This window comes from Schistocerca nitens, chromosome 6 (genome assembly GCF_023898315.1).
Source record: "Schistocerca nitens isolate TAMUIC-IGC-003100 chromosome 6, iqSchNite1.1, whole genome shotgun sequence".
Lineage (NCBI taxonomy): Eukaryota > Metazoa > Arthropoda > Insecta > Orthoptera > Acrididae > Schistocerca > Schistocerca nitens.
The window spans coordinates 393,284,641-393,308,527 of NC_064619.1; the positions used below are offsets into that span (position 1 = coordinate 393,284,641).

Genomic DNA, 23,887 nt, shown 5'->3' on the forward strand with positions numbered 1-23,887 from the left:
GCGCAGCCCTACCACACTTGGTTTTGTCAAACTCCAACACACAACTCGCTCCGCACCTAAACTTGCCATGTTTGCGGCTTGTGCTGACTATCGGCAAATTACGAAACTATGCTGTGGCCGTAACCACTTTCAGGGTTTCTCTTCAAAATAACATATGTATGATATCTGTACAATGTTTGGTTCTTGTGCAATAAGTATGAAAGTGTTCCTGGACTTTATGTACATCCTGTATTTTGGAAAATGTTTTGATAAACCTGTACCACTTCTAATCTGAGATTCCTCTACTACATCATTTAATACCCCTGTAGTACTGACAGTTGTTTTCCAAGTACTTGTTGGGTATTTTCTAATGCATCCCACAATGTCTAAATTTCCTTCTGATGATCTATGTTATCACCCATAGAATTAGTTGTAGCAGTATTGGAATCAACCTTCTCTAGTATTCATTCAAATAACTCTTGTAGTCACTCCTCCAAACTAGTCAAAGCATATGGGGCATAAAAATCTCTATTCTGTTGTAGAACCTCTGCTCAGACGTGTATATCTGAAATTTGACTATGTATACTTTTAAATTCCTGGGTGAATACTTCCTCTATATGTTTAATCCCATCATTTACCTCTTTAAACTGTTCCTGAACCTCCCTCCTGACAAGTTGCTCAACTTGTAGCCCATAAATTTGATAATGTCTCTTTTACATTTTATCTACTCTCACAGCTGCCAAAATGGACTGGAACCTTGTGGTTGGTTATGGTGCGACACACACTGTGTACGATGTGTCACCCTGAAGCATATATGTCAACTTCACCTCTTGTTTTCGTGTTCCTGCTTCGCAGAGCCATGAGGTGAGACTTCTCAGCGGGGCAGGTGCTTTAAGTATAGTGTTCATGGCTATAGTTACGGGTTGTAACTCAGTCAACAACTTTACTAGTGATCTGTCACCCTGATGCTCCTCGTGATATCTGTTACCTTGATTATTTTCTTTAAGTCACTCTCTCAAATTTTTCTGATGCTGTGAAATTGCTAAGCAGCGCCACTCCTTGTACCGTGGGGCATACTTCTCCTTCTGCAGAGGGTCGTGGGTTGCAACGGAGCTCACATCTGTGCCAACTCACTACAAAATGACATAGCTGCCTTTTCTCTGGGATTCTCATTGCAGGTAGTGCCTCTTGTTCTCTGCCTTCCAAAACACTGCCAGGTAGAAATACCAAATCATAAGCGATCCATTCACAGCAGGTGGATGCGCCCAATCGCTGTCGCGTGTTGTTGACATTCTGTGGTTGCGCTGCTTGCTCCGACTCTGTACACTGACCAAACTAGTGCATGCACAGTAGATAGTTCCTACAAGGTAGCTACCTAAATGATGTTTTTTCATGTATGGTCTTCATCTGATTGCAAGGACAAGGCGCAACAACTGTTACACCAGAACTTCAATCTGTGCAAGCTACTAAATGATATAAACCAGTTTTTGATAATTCTTCTGCGTTATAACAAAATCTCAACCTTGACTGCAATTTTTGCGGTGAACAGATCTGACATAATGAATAGTTCTCAGTAAGTCACGACAGGCGTGTGCAATGCTTGCACATATCACTTAATCAGAAGTGACAGTTCTCAACTCTGATCTTTACCTGTTCTGTTGTTTTCATTCTTGCAAGCCCCCTTTTCTCTGAGACTTCCAAGGCACCACCAAGCTGTGATGCCAAAGCTTAAGCAAGCCTCCACAGCAGGTAGACACGCTGTCACCATGGTGCCTTGATAATATCTGGAACAGGCAGCTTTTGCATCCCACCTGTACATTTGTTAAACCAAAGCATGCACAGTGGGAAGTTTCGCACTTAAAACTACCCAAACTATGTTTCCAGTTAACATTAATATCTTCTGTCAGCTTAAGACGATAAAGTTGAAACATGATGATCCGAAGAATCACACACGAAGTGAAATTTCTGCTGTCATTATGAGGAATACGCACTTTATATAGGTTGTACGGAGCCATGAGAGAGAGCATTCTTCAGAGTTATCAGAAACTTCAGGTGAAATCTTTCTCTACACACAACATCACAAGCTGCAATTAAATCAAAAATATGGAGGACGTTTTTTAGCTTTCTTGAAATCCTGGTTCAATAAATGCCGAGAGACCGATGACTTGATCTGTACAACTACGACCTGTTCGAAAACCAGCTTGTTCAGCAGGGATGTTTTCCATAGTTTTGCTCTAAATTCCACGTAGAATCAGTGTTTCCAACAGGTTATAGCAAGAATTACGGAGAGCTATAGGACAAAAAATTTCTGCATTATCTGTTGGTTTTCCATGTTTAGGGATCCCTTTAGTCTTTTGGAATGCACCTTGTCTCCATAATGCTGTTGAAGAACACTGCCAGCCACTGTTTAGCATGAGGACCATTATTTAATAAAAATTTGTTATGCACTCCCTCATGCCCACAGACTTTCCCAGCTTCTATACTTACATGGTGCTGGCTATTTCTGCATTTCCAATGTTTCATTAACTCAGCAAACTATAAGCATTTGAAGTAACACATCAGTATTTTATATGTTGAACCCACCAAAGGGGGCATACTACTGCTGTTAACATGCTCATTAAATATGAATAAACTGTATACGAAAGTAAAAATTGAATGTCAAGTAACTTTACAAAAACTATCTCCACCACACCTTTTTATGCACAAACTTCATCACGTTCTCATCCTTCCTGTAATCTTAATGTCTTCATGTTCATTAAATTGTTGGTGCTAACATCACCATTACGACCTTCGATTTTATAACAACATTCTGCTTTCTTTGGATGTTCATTAAATCTGGTAGAGTGCAAGTTTATTACTGGATGGAATTTCCTGTTTCAAGAAACAGGTTTCTACATAATAAACATTTCTATGATACCTGTAACCCACTAAAGAAATGTTTATTGAATGTGTTCTATACTCTGTAACCAACAAGCTTGCTCACTAACGTATTTGCTGAATTTTACATCCCTTCCATGTCTTTCACAATAAGGTTTGACTCATCTGCAGACAGAAAAAAATAAATTAGAACAGAATAAAATGTGATATTCAATCGCTCATATTTCAGTTACACAGTGTTTTCTAAGGTTTTTGAGAAGGTAGTGTACAAGACAGGTAATAAGTTGTAGGGCATGTAATATTTTGTCAGAATTACATTTTGGTTTCAAGAAAAGAACACCAACAAAAGTGCATGAGGCACTTGCTGTTAAAGATAGTTCAGTATATTTTTTGTTTTTATTATTAAGAAAAGCATTTGCCATGCTTAAGTGGGGGCGTTATGGAACTGGAGGAACTGCCCTAGGGTTCATTTCCTTCCAGCAAATAGGAAGCAGGAGATTGTCCTGTGTCGACAAAAAACAGGGAACAAATATGAATCTGACCAAAGTGCTGTAAAGTGAAGGGTACCATAGCGTCTGTTCGAGGTCATCTGTTTCCTTAAAACATGTGCCACTAAATATCAAATATGATTTATTTTATTTTTTTCTGTTTGCAGTTGAGTCAAACCTTATGTGAAAGACATGGAAAGGGTGTAAGATTCAGAAAATAAAGGTCCTGAGTTCGAGTCTCGGCCCGGCACAGTTTTAATCTTCCAGGGAGTTTCATTCAGCAAATAAGTTAGGGGGTAAGCTTGTTGGTTACAGAATACAGAACACATTCAATAAACATTTCTTTAATGGGTTGCAAATATCAGAGAAATACTTATTCAGCAGAAACTTGTTTTTTGAAAGTACGACATTCCATCAGGTAATAAAATCTAGCAAACATCCAAAGAATGCAGAATGCTGTTATAAACTTTACGGTTGTAATGATGATGTTGGCACCAAAAATTTAATGAGCATGAAAACACTAAGATTATAGGAAGGATGAAGACAGGAAGAAGTTTAACATTTCAATTGGATCATGTCACGAACTTCTGACACAGTGTCTTGGAATGCATTATTGCTGCCAAGTTCGTCCCACGACTCATGAGTCAAGACCTGAAAGACCTTTGCCTTGCAATCTGTGAATAGTTTTGGATCACGCAAATGAGAATGAGACATTCCTTAAGAAAGTCATAACTAGTGATGAGACATGGGTCTACAATTATCACATTGAGACCAAGGTTCAATCTCCACAATGGCTCTGGAAAGGTTCTCAAAGACCAAAAATGCTCGTCAGGTCAGGTCAAATGTTGAAGCCATGCTGATAGTTGTCACTGACTTTGAAGGATTAGTTCATCATGAATTTGTGCCACAGAGACAAATTGTTAATTGATAGTACTACTGGGACATGTTGCGACTGCAAGAAAATGTGAGAAGGAAATGGCTTGAAACATGGCAAGACAATTCATGACTCTTGCATCACGATAATGCACCCGCACATTCATCCCTGTTGGTGCGTGACTATTGCACAAAAAACGAAAATGCTGTACTGCCTAATCCCCCATACTCTCCAGACCTGGCTCCTGCAGACCTTTTATTTATTAACAAAGTTGAAAATCCCATTGAAAAGACGAGTATTTGCAATGATTGACTAGATAAAAGAAAATTCGCAGATGGCGCTTCAAGCGATCCAGCAAGAGGCATACCAAGACTGCTTTCAGAAGTAGAAAAGGCGTTGGGAGTGGTGTATCAATTGAGATTATTTTGAAGGAGACCACGCACAACATGTAAAAGATAAGTGTAGAAAAATTTTGTAGACAAAGTTTTGGAATTTTTTGAACAGACTTTGTACATAATATGCATCTATGATGATGATGGCAGAAAACTGGGAGACGGGAGAATGGTGAGCTTGCAGAGATGGGCCTGGCTAAAGTGCAAAATACATCAACACCTTCAAAACATTTAATATTAAACATAGATTAATGATGCATCAAAGCTAGCTTTTGACCTGTTAACACATCCTCTACCTGCCATCCTGACAGCTTATCCTAATACTTAGACCATCAAATGTCTCTCCAAACACACGGCACCTTCTGTCAGTGCAACGTGTACACACTCCTCTGGCAGTAAAGACTGCATGCTTATTTTACTGGAACTCTAGTCTGTTCTCATTTAATCCTCAGACACCCACACCTATCACATTCGCCATGGCCTTCCTGTACAAATAGAAAGATACAAGAATAGGGATTAGTGTGAAGATACAGCCACACTGTTGGTCCCCCTTAATTACAAACAGCAGAAAGTGACAACCACATGGAGGGTCGTACAATTTTCTTAGGGTCAGCTACTTCTGGAATCCCATATGTGCAGTGCTCCACAGAGCCCCCCACCCCCACCCACCTCTGCTATGTAGAACTCACTGGCATTTCAAGGTGCAGTCTTCAGACTGGCTACTACCTCTAAATCCCACTCACTACAAACAGTTTTAGAAAGAACTGTTTTATACAAATTTTTAAAATGGTTCTTGCAATTTAAATTTTATAATATTGCGACCGACACACACACACACACACACACACACACACACACACACACACACACACACACACTCTATTGGTTCCACTTAAGACCCTGTAACTGTGATCTGCATATGGTCCCTTGCAACAAGAGGTTCCACTACAGTGAATGAATGCTGTGTCATAACTTTGTGTATGCCACTCACTGTTAAGAGATGTTTTACATTGTGACAAGGGAGGATGGGGAGGTGGAGAGCGGTAATCCCTGGGTTGTAGAAACCTTCTCTTTGTTTTAAATATATGATAGAACAAGATTACTGCTCATATTAAAAGATTTATTAGCTGCCACTATTTCTGTCAGTTTTTTGTGGGTGAGCAATGAAGACCATTGTCTGAAAGCTTAGGTGTGATTCCAGTCTTGTTTGCATGTGTTGACAGATCAAAAGCTTCCATTTATGCTACTGATGTTAAAAAGAGCTCTTGGAAAATTGTCGTAATGTAGGCTTCAATCCTATGACAAATTTATTGTTTTATGAATGCCATTTTATAGCATACAGATGGCCTTACATATAAATATGAACTCATTTCACATGTGCAGTCATAATTTAATTCACATTTTGGTCAACATAAATTATTATATATCCAATATCAAAGAAGAGAGATTACAAGTGGAAATAATAGTCACACTGAAGAGGACATCACATACAAGAGAAACTGTACAAGTGTGCAAGTACACAAACACACTGGTTTTCCAGAAACATTTTGCATTCATTAAACAGTCTTACAACTTTACACATTTCAACCTTATACATCACAACTCATTTGACTATCACAAAGGTATCTCATTTCATCTGAAGACTGAGAACAAAATAATAACTCTGACTGGTGCTTTAAATACTTCTGGGTGTTTAATTGGTAAAACTTGGTTTGCATGAAATAACCATCCTACCTTCAGAATGATTTTTACAACAGAAAATGTCTCAACATCCTCCAAGGAACTTGCCATCAGTATCAATGTTAAAAGAAGGTATACACCAAATTATATTTACATGGTCTGAACATCAAATATTAATAGCTTCTGTGCCATAGAATGAAAGGTTATTTGTAGGGAAGCACACCTGCTTCAAACTTCTTTATTAGGAATTAATGTACAGTATATGTAACTCTATATATATCACAGTCCCAAATTTGTTCCTACTCCACTTGTAATACACAGGAGGGGGAAAAAAAAAAGATTTAATAACACATTGCTTAATTTAAAGATGTTTCAAAATATAGTAGGTACAAAAACATTAACCCCAAGTTCTGAAGTAAAAATAAGAAATTTAACGCTATGGATTTGAACTCACACACGAGTTCTTTATAAAAGATTTTTCTGGCAGTCTCTCATGAAAAACGTTTCTATAATGCACAGACCAAATTGTAAAACTGCAAGTGCAACTTTAATTACATTAATTACTTTTCTTTTTACAAATTTTAAATTACACCATCTACTAATAAATAATATTTACACTGCAGTAAGCACGATGTCTGAATTCAAAATAACAAAGGCTAATTAGAAATTAAAGAGAATAAAGGAAAAGAAAAAAAATAGTGGATTGCCTAGATCACAATGACATGTAAACATTACAAGTAATACTTTAAAGAGATGCTTTTCTGTAGTTCACTCCCAGCACAATGAACCACTTGTACAAAATAAAGAGTACCTCACTCCTGTTCTCAAAGGTGTATATACACGAACACACATAAAGACAAAATATACACTTAATTCATTTCTTTTTAATATGGAGCAGAGAACATGGTTGTTGGTACACCAGGTTGTGGGCTACTTGATTCTGAATCTAATTCCAACATTGTTGGCATTCCTGCAATGAACAAAGAGCTTGGAAAAGATGGTGGAGCCATCCTCAATGGAGTAACAGGATTGGCAGCTGTACTTGTGGGTTGTCCCCCACTTAAACGGGGATCTGGAGTAGATGTCCGTGTGTCTGGTGGGGATGGACTGTCCAAAGTGATAACACTTGGGCTCATGTAGCCAGAGCTGCTTACTGCGTTGAAGCTGCCAACCGGTGCTGAGCTGCTGTTCACAGTACTACTAACACAAGATGAATCTGTAACAATAAGATTAGACACTCAGTTTTGCTAAATATATTTGTACTGTTTCACAATCACAAAAACTGGGAAACTTTATTCAGAATACATTAACCCATTAACTTTTTCACATCGACATTCTGGTATAAAATATGCTTGGTGTTCGAACCATATCAAATTCAGGTTAAAACTCAAGCTTTTGAATGTTATCACCATCTTGTTTGTCTATTGGCAGTGTGACATCACTTTGAGGGTGGGATCTGCATATGCAAATGCAAAAAAATCATTGTAGTGGTATGCCACCGCCTCTCCCACCCAGCACTGACAGAGGTTGAAGGGGAATGGAGACTACCCTCGGCATAACGTAACCCCTTAATGAGTCATTATTTTGGGATCTTTAAGACACTGTTTTAAGAGCTCATCTGCAGGCCGCAGTCAGATTATAACCTCATCTCTGATAAAAGTAGTTATTGCACATGCAAAAACTATCACTTCTTTTATTACGGAATCCCAATACAGTGACACAAGGGAGAGGAAAGATGATGATATGTGTTTCCATACATCTGTGTTCAGTGCAGCACTCTGCTACAATGCAGATTGTCTCCTCTCTGTAATTTTTGCAACACTCATGTGGCACATTGTAGACAACCGGTACTCGCAAATCCACGCAGTTTTCCACTGGACACATCAAATCCTTCATTTTCTGCAGAAAGCACAATACTGGTCTAATATCATATTTACATAATATGGGCACAATTTTGTTTAAGATCACTCTGATAGTGGAAGGAATTCTGCACGTTCATCTTTTTCCATTGGCTGGATGGGTTTGTGTCTTCCATTCTGCAGAGCGTTCTAGCAAGTTTGGGCACATATTACATAAATATGGTCTTAGTCCAGTATTCTGACATCTGCAGAAAATTAAGGATTTGCTGTGTTCTGTGAAAGACATCCTGGATTTAAGACTACTACATTTCTACACAGCGTCAAGTAGAGAAATCTGAGGAATCAGAGATAGCAGAACACAGTCTTATAGTAGAACACAAGATCAACTTTGAGATGATGAAGGTCCTTTCCCACACATCCAACTACAGGGGTTCAGTAATAAAAAAATCTGTAGAAATTCTCTTGTGTACTGACAATTTTAACAGAGATAGAGGAATAATGTAAGTGGTGCACATGAAGACACCAAACAAAAATCAACTGTTAAGGGAATAGATGATGAAGGTTGACTACATTCCCCTTCTGTCCTCAATTACAGCCCAGGCATGGGTGGGTGCATACTGCTGCATTGCCCATTTTTCTGCATTTGCATATCCAGATCCTGCCTTCCAGGTAATGTCACTCCACCAATGGACATCAGAATTCCAAGTGATGTAACACAACAAATGACGAGCTAAAATGCCAACATAAGAAGCAGCATAACTCCGTCTAGGCAGACCATTAACTCCTGACGAATAATGTAATGATAATCTTTGAAAGCTAGAGTTTTAACTCTGACCTGACATGGTCTGAACACTAAGAAGATTTTATACGCAATTCTGGAACAGGTTACGTACTGCACAGCGTATATGTGCCTGTCAAAGGCAATCAACATTTTCATAACCAGATGAATCCAGCAACATAAAACGTAAGTCTGCCAACACCAAAATATAGAAACACCATTCCTTGGGGGACACCTAACGAGAGAGAGAGAGAGAGAGAGAGAGAGAGAGAGAGAGTGCCCATTTTCACAATGAACTTTTGATCAATGTCAAATCGCACAAACTGTGATTTTTTTAAATTATTTATTTCCTATGGGTTTTGATCCTGTAACAGCCTAAGCCCATAATTCTGCACATGGAAAAAACAAAAGGCAATTTAATCAACCACACATGACCAACTATATCTATCAGGAAGCATCAGCTAGGTCTGAGAACTTGTTTTGGTAAATGCTGTTTCCAAGTTGGGTCAGATTCAGTGAGTAGAGTTGGTGGAACATCAATGACATTTTGGTTTTGGCCATAAATTGCACGACATTAAACAAAATGTGACAGAGAGAATTTTGTGGTGGAGGAACCAATGTTTTGACTACAGGGGATACTGAACATATACAGAGAAGGGCAGCACAAATGGTCCACAGGCTTGTTTAATTCACAGGAGAGTGCCAAATAGATACTGAAGAAACTGAACTGGAAGGCTCTTGAAGACAAATGCAAACTATCCTAAGAAAGTCTATTAATGAAGTTTCAAGAACCAGCTTTAAATGACTTCTCTATGGATATACTACAACCCCCTATGTATCACTCACACAGGGATAGCAAGGACAAGATTAGAATAATTACTGCACGCACAGAAGCATTCAAATCATTCTTCCTGTGCTCCATCTGTGAATGGAACAGGAAGAAACCCTAATAACTGGTACAATGGGATGTACCCTCTGCCTTGCACCTCATGGTGGTTTGCAGAGTATAGATGTAGATACATTCAAAAGCCAAGTACTCTTAGTATTCAACAGCTGTTAAAAAATCTATAGAATGTGGCTGATGTAATCTTTTTATTGTTTATATTCCATCTCTCTTAATTAATGTATGAGAGTCTGCCCCTGGTAGCTAGGTGGCCAGTGTGACCGAATGTCAATCCTAAGGGCCCGGGTTAGATTCCCGGCTGGGTTGGGGATTTTCTCCACTCAGGGACTGGGTGTTGTGTTGTCCTAATATTCATCATTTCATCCCCATCGAAGCACAAGTTGCTGAAGTGGTGTCAAATCAAAAGACTTGCACCTGGCGAACTGTCTACCCGATAGGAGGCCCTAGTCACACGACATTTAGTTAATGTATGAGAGATTCTGCTGGATCTGGTTTCTGAAATGTGTATTTCCCATTTCTCAGTTGAAGTAATTGACGTTATTAGAGAGAAGGAAGGAGGCTAGTGTTGGGCTGGATTCTCCCACTATGTGCCTCTGCTACACGAGCCTCTGAACCACATGACCAAATATATTTATCAGGAAGCATCAGTTAGGACTAAGCACTTGTTTTAATAAATGCGGTTTCGAAGTTGGGCCAGATTCAGCGAATGAGGTTGGTGTAATATCAATGACATTTTGGTTTTGGCCATAAATTGCCCGACATTTAACACTGTCTTGACAGGGACCATTTTGTGGTGGAGGAACCAATGCTTTGACTAACACAATGAAGGTTTTGGCCATAAATTGCCCGACATTTAACACTGTCTTGACAGGGACCATTTTGTGGTGGAGGAACCAATGCTTTGACTAACACAATGAAGACTGATTTTTCTACAGTTCCTTACACAATCACTGTATCATTTGGAGGTAGAAAGGCTGGTCAATCAAGATATCTGGGGAATAAATTTATGGTTGACTATCCAATTCTGTCGAGAGCTAACATAATGTTTAGTTGTTTTTTCAGGTGCAAAACTTTTCCCTCTTTTTAGTGCCTGTTTTGAAATCTCCCATGTGCACTTATTGCGTAAGTTTTTCATAAAACTGATGCCATGAAGATTTAAAAAACGAAACAGATGTTAGCATATTGTCTGTCATGTCTAAAATCGCAAACTTGCTAAATAAGTGCAACAATGTGTACATAAACAAGCACTGTTATTTAATTGATGTTTCTACCCAGATGATGGTTGGTCATCAGTCATCTGGATGAAACAGTGTGATCCAAGAGATCCATTTGCATGCAAGAAGAGTGAGGTAGCAATGAAAAATAAGATGTTTATGAGAGAAAGTAAAGCTGGTGAGGTAGGACTGCTTCATTGGAGGTGAGAAAACAAATATCTGTATGGTCTCTCTATATTTGGACATCAATACCTAGAAATGTAGTGCAGTATTAATAATTATTTAATTTCATTAACACTTTATGAACGAAAGTTCATACTTGAAAGCCTCAATAAACTTGCTCTAACTACATGTACATGTAAGCCTTGAATCTGTGTTAACTGGTGATGGGGACTTTATCCCCAAAAAGAGTTAAAATACTGGTGTGTGTTGAATAGACTGTGAGCAAGTGGTACATCAAGTATTAACTATTACCAAAATTAAATATATAATGTGTCATGGTCCTCAGAATAGACCTGTAAAGCTGTGAATATGGAGAGTTATATATATTTTTTGTTGTTAAGTTTGACTTCTGTAAAAATACTACGTAAATTATCTCCGTTTTTAAATAAATAAATAAAAGTACTTGGAGAGACTGAAAGGACCCCAGGAACAAAATGCAGTACCAGTTCAGCAATGGGCAAAAATTCAGTCACAGTTTGCAACAAAATACACTAATGGATTTATTGAATCATGTGACAAACTGTAAGCCAATAATTATCTTCAGGAGAAACGGGAAATGTAGTACACATAAGATATATACACGATCCTACCTTTCAGAATACTTAAGTTCTGAAAGTTAAGATAATGTATGCAATTTTATAAGTGTCTAGTGGCAGTACTGACACCTGTACTGACACCTGAAGATAAGTACTGGTCAGCAATTCTGTCTCCTAATTTTATAGTTTACTTGTGAGAATTTTTCTTTTGATACTACTGGAGTTTTATACTATGTGTAAGACTTGATGTTATCTGCTAAATGACCTACAAGTGAGTCGGTTTGTGCAATGGAGTTCAATGGAATGACTCTTAGTGAACAGTTTCCCAACTTAGTGTCATGTACGGAGGTATTTTATCATTTAGCATCAAAAGTTCTAATTTACTGAGTGAACCTCTATTCTAATTGTTAACACGCAATACTGCTGGTTCCCTTAAAATATGTTACAAACCCCCAAGGTTGAGTGACCTGAGGTGACTCGGCAAGTTCCTGGAATGCTTATGTGGAAATGGCTAGATTTTTATTCAAACTACAAATCCCCAATTTGGCATACTAACCTTTTCCATTTAACACATAATTCAGTACTATTTCTCTACACTACCCAACAAAACATTATGAGATGTTTGATAATACAAAGTTACAGTCTGCAAGTAGCAAACCAAAGACTAAAACAGCAGATCAACCAGTATAAGTTGTAGGCTGCAAGCCATAGATAGTATGTTATAGTGAAACTACACGCAAAAGTGACTGATTCTAATTTATGTATTTTGCAACCAGTACACAGTCACTTACCAACCAGCTGTAACTCACATCATCACAAGTCCCACATATCTTATTCTATTTTTACAAATCTGTATGGGCTATTGCCATCTGTACGGAAAAAGAGCTTTTTTTAGCTGAAATGATATGGTTGAATAAGCACACATCTATAGTTTGTCTTAGTGTGACATATTTCACTCTAGCATGGGGCATGCAGTGACATTAAACAGATGCCAACTGAAAGCCAACTATGCTGGAACTCTGCTGCAAAATTCTAACCAGAACATGGAAAATTGTTTCCTAGTCTAACACATAGTTGGAATGTATCAAGATAATCCACGATTACTAATTAGTGTTCAAATGGATGCAATACAAATTTATTTCACAAGCGTATCTTCTGTTACCACGGCAGAGATAAAAATGCACTCTATTCCCTTAACATAAGCTTGCAAGAGTACCGAGTGTTATCTTAGATGTTACCACTATTATGGAAGTGGGAAGAATAATGTCATCTGCAAACAACCTACCTCTAAAAATTTAAGGGAGCATTACAATTCCACAGTAGCATCAATGTGGACAGAATGACTAGAGGAAAACCGAAGTTGCAAAGCAAAATCGGTTGATCGGTGAAGATTTATTCCTGAAATTGAGAAATAATGCTAAGAAAAGTGAGGTGCGCACATCTGCTGTAGCAACAACACAACTACTTCAAATCAGTTTAATAAGGGCTGCAGCTTGAAAAAGTAACACTTAATACACTTTCTTCCTTGGAAAAGTTTGGACATTACATTCAAATTCACATGTAGCATAACAGACAGTTACACACAGGTTATCTGAAGATCGTTTTGAGGTTCAGAACTGTTACTTGTAACATCTTTATTCCAGATGAAAATGTATCATGCTGCTACATAAGGCCACTACTGTATGCACCTCTAATAGCAACCATCCGAGCAAAGTTGTCTTTGAAAATGAATTAAATTTTCTTGTAAACGCTAAGAAAAAGTAATGTTCTTTGCTTTAATTTCCTTTAGTCCATTTCACATCTTAACAGTGATTTTGTCACATGTGGGAACTATGGCCCAAGCATTTCATCTTCGTGAACTGGAAGGCGGTTATAACATATTTCCCACCATCATAAATTCAGTCTTCACCTAATTCTCGCCAGGACCTATAAAGCAAACACATGCTCATAATGTCTTTACAATACAGGTGTAAACTGCTTTATAGATTAACACTGAATGATGGTAACAATAGATTTTCACAGCAATACTATCACTCAAATGTTAACATGTAACAAAAACGCAAATTGAGTCTGTCAATTCACCTTACTGCCTATTTTGTGTCTTTGATTTAGACTTATACAGATCAGCAGAACATTTTTATCAATGACATAAAGAGACACCACAAACAGTGCAATAGAACTGTAAGTTAATTTGTTGACTTGTTTATGGAGGACGTAGTAATAGGATCCCTGATGTAGACAATAAAAAAAGAGTTGAAAATAAATAAGTCGCCAGGTCCAGTTAGAATCCCAGTTTGATTTTATAGAGAGAGCTCTACGACACTGGCCCCTTACTTAGCATGCATTTATTGTAACTCTCTCGCCTAGCACAAAGCCCCAAGCAACTGGGAAAAAGCACACGTGACTCTTGTATGAAGAATAAAAGATCAACACAAAAAATTACATATCAATATCCTTAATATCAGTTTGCTGCAGAATTCTTTAATATATTCTGAGTTTGACTACAGTAAATTTCCTTGAACAATATTATGAAAAGGACAGATTCCTACTCACTGTAAAGATGACACACTGAGGTACAGACAGGCACAACAAAAGGACTGTTACACATTTAGCTTTTGGCCAAAGCCTTCTCCAGAAAAGGATTACAGACACACATTCACACAAGCAAACACACCTCAAGCCGCTTTGGCTCCACTGCAGATGATTAACAACGGCCTGTGCACGCGGACTAGGCTTCCAGATATGTGAATGACTGGAAGACTACTGAAGTAATAGACTCCAGTATTTTGTCCTCGATGGCGAGTGTTCATCACAGACAAGGGTGTTATCAGGAGTGCCCCAGAGAGATGCGATAGGACCGATGTAAATATTTTAAGATGTAACCAAAAAGCTTCCATTCAAAGGCTGCATGGTCCAGAATCCTATGCCAATCAAGCAAAACCACTGTGAGCATTGAGGCAATCATACCAATAAAGCACCAGGTGGAAGATATCAGTTTGGTAAAACACCGTATTCTGCTATGCAAAAAAGTCCACAACTGCCTGCTGCACATTCTCATCCAACAGGAATCATCAACACTTCAAGGTCTTTTTAATGGACCAAAGGCATGATAATTGCACAAGGAGAGATCAGGAGTGCAGGATGGGCAACTGAATGTCACCCACTTGATTTGGTGTAACTTCTGCGTTATGACATTTGCGATATGGGAACGTGCATTATCAGGAAGCAGCACCTCTTACCACATAGAATTTGGTGCACCATACCCCAACAACGGTTTTCGACAGACATGGTGCCTGTACATATTCTCCATTCTCTGATGGATGTGTACCTCTGTTTGTCCTTTGGGAGCCAAGAAAAAAACAACAGCACGAGGTCCTGGTTGGAAGCATTTGGTAATAATGTCGCCTCAGTTCACGTTTCTGCATTTACTGCACGGACATGAATGTAACACTAAATCCCTGTTTACATGCCAGTATTTATACGCCCACAAGAGATTCATGCTACATTGCATATTGTTGTTGTTGTTGTTGTTGTTGTGGTCTTCAGTCCTGAGACTGGTTTGATGCAGCTCTCCATGCTACTCTATCCTGTGCAAGCTGCTTCATCTCCCAGTACCTACTGCAACCTACATCCTTCTGAATCTGCTTAGTGTATTCATCTCTTGGTCTCCCCACACGATTTTTACCCTCCACGCTGCCCTCCAATACTAAATTGGTGATCCCTTGACGCCGCAGAACATGTCCTACCAACCGATCCCTTCTTCTTGTCAAGTTGTGCCACAAACTCCTCTTCTCCCCAATCCTATTCAGTACCTCCTCATTAGTTATGTGATCTACCCATCTAATCTTCAGCATTCTTCTGTAGCACCACATTTCGAAAGCTTCTATTCTCTTCTTGTCCAAACTGGTTATCGTCCATGTTTCACTACCATACATGGCTACACTCCATACAAATACTTTCAGAAATGACTTCCTGACACTTAAATCTATACTCGATGTTAACAAATTTCTCTTCTTCAGAAACGCTTTCCTTGCCATTGCCAGTCTACATTTTATATCCTCTCTACTTCGACCATCATCAGTTATTTTGCTCCCCAAATAGCAAAACTCCTTTACTTCTTTAAGTGTCTCATTTCCTAATCTAATACCCTCAACATCACCCGACTTAATTCGACTACATTCCATTATCCTCGTTTTGCTTTTGTTGATGTTCATCTTATATCCTCCCTTCAAGACACTATCCATTCCGTTCAACTGCTCTTCCAAGTCCTTTGCTGTCTCTGACAGAATTACAATATCATCGGCGAACCTCAAAGTTTTTATTTCTTCTCCATGGATTTTAATACCTATTCCGAATTTTTCTTTTGTTTCCTTTACTGCTTGCTCAATATACAGATTGAATATATGCCGCAGCAATGCCCTCAAACAGAAACTTTTTTTTATTGCCCCCTATACCTGAATGATCTGACAGAAAGAGTGAACAGCAATCTGTGGTTGTTTGCTGATGATTGTGTGGTGTACACAAAGGTGACTGTACGAGAATACAAGATGACTTGGACAGAATTTGTAATTGGTGTTATGAGTGGGAGCGTGCTCTAAATGTAGAATACTGTTTGTTAATGCAGATGAGTAGGAAAAACAATCCTGAAATGTCCAGTAGCAAGCACTAACAGTGGGCTGCTTCATGCAGTCCTATCAATTAAATGTGGGTGAATGTTGCAAAACATTATGAAATCAAACAAACCCTTAAGGACATTAATAGAGTGAGTTGGTTGGTTTGATTCGAGGTTAAGGGTCAAACAGCAAGGCCATCAGTTCCTCAATCCAGGGGTATTTTATCCGTAATTAGTAATGCCTGTGAAGTACTGATGATGAAAACAAGTAGAAATGGTAAAACCGAGGCACTGAAGACAAGCCAGAGTTGATGAGTGGGCATCCCCAGGGCCTTGCCTGCGATGGTAGTCATCCCACACACTCCTGCTCGAGTTTATCTAGGCGTTTAAGAGCACCCACTATTCAGCATAGCACTATCTCTAAAACAGGAAAGGAAAAAAACCATGTCTAAATGCAATTAAAGGAAAGTACGACAAATCAAAGAGTGAACTGTCATGGAAGTTGGAGTCAGAAGTCCCTATGACCTAGTGTGCAGTGTGAGACACCTCAACCCCAACCATCCCACCCCTGCCCCGAATGTAGCTTGATATCTTATATCTGAAAACGAAAACCATTTTCATGGAAGAAACAGGGATACAGTTCAACTGTCTGTGAATTGCATACCGATATTTTGAGGCAAAGAATTTATAAGGCTTAGCATGGAGGACCACAAGAAGGGGCCATTCCACTAGGATGTGAGACTCCACAACTACAATATGGGGGTGACTCATGTAAAATGAAACTATAGGTTAGCCACATATGACTAATGTGGAAGCAACACAGGACACTGGATTTCCTTCTGAAAAGAACTGAATGAAGAGTGCACTCTCTTTGATCGGGCGGAGTTTATTAGAGTGGCCAACAGCCACATGACAATCTATCTCTGGGCGAGCTGAGGTCATATTAGCACCCACAAATCCACACCTGGAACTGTCTACACATATGGAGGACGAGTAATTGCTCCTCTAGCCAAACGGATGGCCAGTTCATCCCTGGGATATTCTCATGCCTTGGGACTCAGAGAGAAACTGACCAATCAGTGTGGCCAAGTTCAGTGAGAAGCTCATGAATAGCATAGGCCACAGAATGACAAGAGTAACATCAGTCAATAGCCTGAAGACTACTTTATGAGTCATACATCTCAAATGCAGTTAAGGGAGGCCCATTTAATAAAGAGAAAGCCTCTGTTAATGGGTATCAGATCTACTGTAAAAACACGAAATGTTCCTGACAACGAAAGGTGTTTCTGACCAGCAGGTGATGTAACAGCGTATCCTGCCTTATCCAAAGTTTTAAGAGCAGTCATTGTACAAAATGTTACCATCCTTAAACTCCAGAAGAACTGTACATAACAGACACTGAAAGGTTGTGGGGATGACAGACTTTAGGATCTTGAAATAGACTGAGCCTAATATATGGTTAGGGCAACAACCAAAGGGTGTACGTGACAAAACATAGGGTGCACATTCCAGGGAGGGGAAGCAAATATCCTGCGAGGCGCATTCCAACCAATAGTCCCACCTGTGGGTGAGTGTCAAAAGTTCAATGACACTTGCAAGCAAAAAGAGTGGGCTAAGTGGGATGATCATGGATCTGTCAGGCGGTGGTTGCATAAAAGACCAAGAGTTGGTACCATGTGAACTAAGGAGGTAAGATCCTTGATATTGCAAAGAGACAGGCTGCAGGACTATTCCAGTTGTTTCCCGTGGCCAGATGAACTCCACAATGATGGACTGTGTCTAACAATTTTATAGCTGAAGGTGCTGCTGAGCCATAAACTGGCAATCATAGGCCAGCCGAGATGAGATCACAGCCCAGTAAATACAGATATGACTAGCATACTCTGTACATCAAGAGTTGTGGCAAGGAAGCAGAGAGCTTTAGGCTTCACATGCAACTAGTCTTTAGTTGACGAATATGGGGCAGCCAAGTCAGCTTTCTACCAAACAGAAGCCCCAAAAAATGGGACTATGCAACAACGTCCAAGTGCTGGATATCCAAGTAGCGTTCCGGGCCAGGACGGACTGTGGTACCATGAAAGAAATGCATGACCCACATTTTTGCAGGAGAGTATTGGAAACCAGGGGAAAGCGCCCACACAGAGGTCCATTGGTTGGCACTTGGGAGCTGATGTTCAGCTGAGGCTACTGTGTGGGAACTGTACCAGAAGCAAAAGTCATCAACATACAGTGCAGAGGTAACCAGCGACCCAAAAGAGATCACTAGCCCATTGCTGGCAATGAGGAAGAGTGTGATAGCCAGGACAAATCCCTGTGGGATGCCATTCTGCTGAACCCGTTGAGAGATCAATGAAGGTACCAGACTCAAACCTCGAACAACCACTGAATAAAAATTGGTAAGGAGGCATGAAAGCCCAAGTTACTGAATGTAAGTAAAATGTGATGGCCTGAAATGGTGCCATATCCCCTATGTAGGTCAAAAAGGACTGCAATGAGGTTTGGAATTTAACCTGTAGGACTGCTGTTTCCAAACGGACCAAATGGTTGGCTGTGGATCCTTCTCCCTTGGAAACCACACTGGTAGGGAGAAAAAGGCTCCAAGCCAGAATAATCTGCAGGCACTCAATTTCAAGCAGTTTGCAAGGCACGTAGGTGAGGCTAGTTAGTTGGTAGCTATTGAGAGAAGTTGGATTTTTGCCTGGCTTAAGGACTGGGACAAAATACTGAAGGGGTGAAACCTTCGGGCTACATAAGGTTGAAGATCGTACGTAGAAGCAGTCTTTGAGTAACATTCATGTGTTTGAGTATCTGATCATGAACTGAGCTGGGGCCTGCAGCCGTACTGTGAGATGAGGCAAGAGCCTGATACAGTTACCCGTCAGTGAAAGATTCATTATATGATTCAGCTTAGCAGGGGCTGAACATAGAGGGACATTTCAACTAGTCATTTCTGCAGTTAAAAGTTAACTGGATAAAAAGATGGCATTGCTGTCACAATGTGGTTTGCAAGATGTTCTTCTGCAAGAACCATTGTGATGCTACAAAGACCATTGTGAAGGACAGGATCTGGAACATCTGATGATCACTGGCAGCCCAGAAGACTATGGAACTTGGCCCCTACCAGGAGCGAAGAGGCAGACGTTTCTGGATAGGAGACATAGTGCTTCCAGCATTCCTTCTTACTTCATTTAATAGGATAGTGAGCCTACCAGAAAAAGATGCTTAACATGATAAGGTTCATCTGCAAAGGATGATATTAACATTTGTTTTATTTAAAAAGCTATAAGAGTTTTCACATATAAAATTTAGGGGTATTACTTTTCAGCACGCCCTCGTAATTCCAGCAAGTGAAGGTCATGTCCATTACAGTTCCACTGAATGATCATGTTATGGGTTTCCAGGTTACGAGTGAAGGGGCTGCAAGAACTCATCACACCCGAGTATCACTGCCTGTCACTGATGGGGATGAAACCATATCACTGAGCACTGTTTCAGAATCCGACAGCATGGGGGGCCTGGTCCCTCTGGTGTCACCAGAGTAACCTTGTCCTGATTTCCTGCTCCTACTCCTACTCCTGAGCCCTTGGTGGCTAGGATTCTTTCTTGGGCCTGTCCACAATGAGTGTGGGTATGGATGAAGAGTGGAAACCTTGAGACCAAAGGTTGCCATTCCTTCAGCTATTGTCTGGCACCTGGTCTCTGGTACATGGGGTTAGCGGTCTCAAGTGGGGGCCCTGTCACTGATTGATGCTGGAGGAGGAAGATGCTTCTCCAGTTGGGTGCGGGAATTGGTTCCCGAAGAGGGTGACACAGGAACCACAAGAGAGGACGACGATGGGAATACTGGTTTTCAAAAAAGTTGACGTCGTGGGACCAATGGCTGTGACTTTCATATAATTAGCTGTCAGATAAACATGTTGTAGGTTTTTGTATTTTTTTACATGCCTCAGTGTATGACAGGTGATAAGAGATTTGTATTCCTGTGTTTTCTCTTCTTCCTTTGAAGACTGGGCAAACTGCTGAATGAGCAGGATGATGATTTGTGCAACTGACACGTAAAGGTGGTTGTTCACAAGGACTATTTTTGTGGAGTTTGCCGTGCAGCGGGATGACATATGATCAAAGAACAAGCATCAAAAGTTCCTCGTGGGTGGTGGGAGATAAGGTTTCATGTCACACCTGTAAACCATAACTATTATTTTTCCAGGAGGACTTTCCCTACAAACACAAAGGTCAAGAACTTGTATTATTCTTCTACCCTCAGGGTCTTTGTTGATGCATCGGACAGAATGTACACCTCGCTGCTGAAGATCAGCTCGTACTTCCTTGTCTGCATAGCTCTGAGGAAGATAATTCCTTATACCACACTCAAAATCTTGTGTGGAGCAAAGGTCACTGGTATGCCACCCAGATGTACACATGCCAAGGGTCTATAATCACTAGCAGTCCATTGCACATTTTTCCTAATGACTCAATTTCTCCTAATTTACCTTTAATACGATCCTCAAAAAATAATAGCTTTGTTATAGTGAAAGTACTCCCATAAGTTTGAGCACATACTATGTGTTGAATAAACTGCTTCACTCTTAGATGTCTGCATTGTCCCTCTTCCTATGGGCACCCAGGGTAGGGAAAGCAGTATGATTGTAACTGTACACATTGAAGTTTCAATTCCTGTCTGAAGAGATGGCCAGGTCAGAATGGCCATTGTTTTGGCATAATTTGTTTCATGTGCGAAACGTCCATCCTGTTGCCACCTACTCCGACCAAGGGCCTTCTCCAAGGGTACCACCCAGCTGCGGTGAAGGCTACCTGGCACGGCAGCCATTGCCCACGTAGACAGTGTACCAATCTCTTGACACGCGTGAGTCATCCAGCAATATGGGCACTGAGGCTTTAGGAGTACAATGTCACAGTGGGAAACAAAATCCGCCACAAACACAAGGACAATGGCTGCCTTTCAAGGAATCCTTTGTCAGAACATAGCAGCATAGCTGCTGAACAAGGTAAAAAATCTAACACTGCTGAGAAACAAAGAAACCCTGAAGGAGGAGGAACTGACGAAAGGAGAATTCCAATTAATAAATGGAGCACTGTGTAGGAGGAACTGTGATCCACAGTCAGTCCACACTACAAAAAATTTGGTAGATGAAGGTCTAACTCAGAAGGGGACCATAAATTACTTCAGCATTACTTTCTTGGTATATTCTTTCATTTACTACCTTTTGGCTGAACGTAGGAAATTGCTGGTCTGATACCAAAGGACCTTGTCGTCGGTGGGGAGGCTTGCGTGCCTCAACGATACAGATAGCCGTACCGTAGGTGCAACCACAATGGAGGGGTATCTGTTGAGAGGCCAGACAAACCTGTGGTTCCTGAAGAGGGGCAGCAGCCTTTTCAGTAGTTGTAGGCGCAACAGTCTGGATGATCGACTGATCTAGCCTTGTAACACTAACCAAAATGGCCTTGCTGTTCTTGTACTGCGAACGGCTGAAAGCAAGGGGAAACTACAACCGTAATTTTTCTAGATGGCATGCAGCTTTACTGTATGATTAAATGATGATGGCGTCCTCTTGGGTAAAATATTCCGGAGGTAAAATAGTCCCCCATTCGGATCTCCGGGTGGGGACTACTCAGGAGGACGTCGTTATCAGGAGAAAGAAAACTGGTGTTCTATGGATCGGAGTGTGGAATGTCAGATCCCTTAATCGGGCAGGTAGATTAGAAAATTTAAAAAGGGAAATGGATAGGTTAAAGTTAGATATAGTGGGAATTAGTGAAGTTCGGTGGCAGGAGGAACAAGACTTTTGGTCAGTTGAATACAGGGTTATAAATACAAAATCAAATAGGGGTAATGCAGGAGTAGGTTTAATAATGAATAAAAAAATAGGAGTGCGGGTAATCTACTACAAACAGCATAGTGAACGCATTATTGTGGCCAAGATAGACACGAAGCCCACACCTACTACAGTAGTACAAGTTTATGTGCCAACTAGCTCTGCAGATGAAGAAATTGATGAAATGTATGATGAGATAAAAGAATTTATTCAGGTAGTGAAGGGAGACGAAAATTTAATAGTCATGGTTGACTGGAATTCAAGAGTAGAGAATGGGAGAGAAGGAAACGTAGTAGGTGAATATGGACTGGGGCTAAGAAATGAAAGAGGAAGCCGCCTGGTAGAATTTTGCACAGAGCGTAACTTAATCATAGCTAACACTTGGTTTAAGAATCATGAAAGAAGGTTGTATGCATGGAAGAACCCTAGAGATACTAAAAGGTTTCAGATTATATAATGGTAAGACAGATTTAGGAACCAGGTTTTAAATTGTTAGACATTTCCAGGGGCAGATGTGGACTCTGACCACAATCTATTGGTTATGAACTGTAGATCAAAACTGAAGAAACTGCAAAAAGTTGGGAATTTAAGGAGATGGGACCTGGATAAAATGAAAGAACCAGAGGTTGTACAGAGTTTCAGGGAGAGGTTGCTTTGAGCGATGAAATAGTGAAGGCAGCAGAGGATCAAATAGGTAAAAAGACGAGGGCTAGTAGAAAGCCTTGGGTAACAGAAGAAATATTGAATTTAATTGATGAAAGGAGAAAATATAAAAATGCAGTAAATGAAGCAGGCAAAAAGGGATACAAACGTCTCAAAATGATATCGACAGGCAGTGCAAAGTGGGGATGGCTAGAGGACAAATGTAAGGACGTGGAGGCTTATCTCACTAGGGGTAAGATAGATATTGCCTACAGGAAAATTAAAGAGCTTTGATGGAAACCCAGTTCTAAGCAAAGAACAGAAAGTAGAAAGGTGGAAGGAGTATATAGAGGGTCTATACAAGGGCGATGTACTTGAGGACAATATTATGGAAATGGAAGAGGATGTATATGAAGATGAAATGGGAGATATGATACTGCGTGAAGAGTTTGACAGAGCACTGAAAGACCTGAGTCGAAACAAGGCCCCGGGAGTAGACAACATTCCATTAGAACTACTGACGGCCTTGGGAGAGCCAGTCCTGACAAAACTACCATCTGGTGAGCAAGATGTACGAGACAGGCGAAATACCCTCAGACTTCAAGAAGCAGATGTTGACAGATGTGAAAATTACCGAACAATCAGTTTAATAAGTCACAGCTGCAAAATACTAACGTGAATTCTTTACAGACGAATGGAAAAACTGATAGAAGTCGACCTCGGGGAAGATCAGTTTGGATTCCGTAGAAAAGTTGGAACATGTGAGGCAATACTGACCCTACGACTTATCTTAGAAGAAAGATTAAGGAAAGGCAAACCTACGTTTCTAGCATTTGTAGACTTAGAGAAAGCTTTTGACAACGTTGATTGGAATACTCTTTTTCAAAATCTGAAGGTGGCAGGGGTAAAATACTGGGAGCAAAAGGCTATTTACAATTTGTACACAAACCAGATGGCAGTTATAACAGTCGAGGGGCATGAAAGGGAAGCAGT

The 23,887-nt window shown here is 40.1% G+C and overlaps 1 protein-coding gene across 4 annotated transcripts in view; it reads right to left on the reverse strand.

Moving 5' to 3' along the window:
• Positions 1-5,806: 5,806 nt before the first annotated feature.
• The window catches only part of LOC126263191 (E3 SUMO-protein ligase PIAS3), a 266,664-nt gene continuing 248,583 nt past the window's right edge, over positions 5,807-23,887 (reverse strand). The window contains exons 12-13 of one of the 4 annotated variants that reach the window (XM_049960249.1): positions 13,089-13,201; positions 7,372-7,506 (exon numbers count right to left, since the gene is read on the reverse strand). In XM_049960249.1, coding sequence (XP_049816206.1) covers positions 13,110-13,201 — 92 coding nt within the window. In that variant the 3' untranslated portion in view covers positions 7,372-7,506; positions 13,089-13,109. Of the gene's footprint in view, positions 7,507-13,088; positions 13,202-23,887 lie in introns of all 4 variants that reach the window. The other 3 variants (XM_049960248.1, XM_049960247.1, XM_049960252.1) reach the window with 3 other exon arrangements.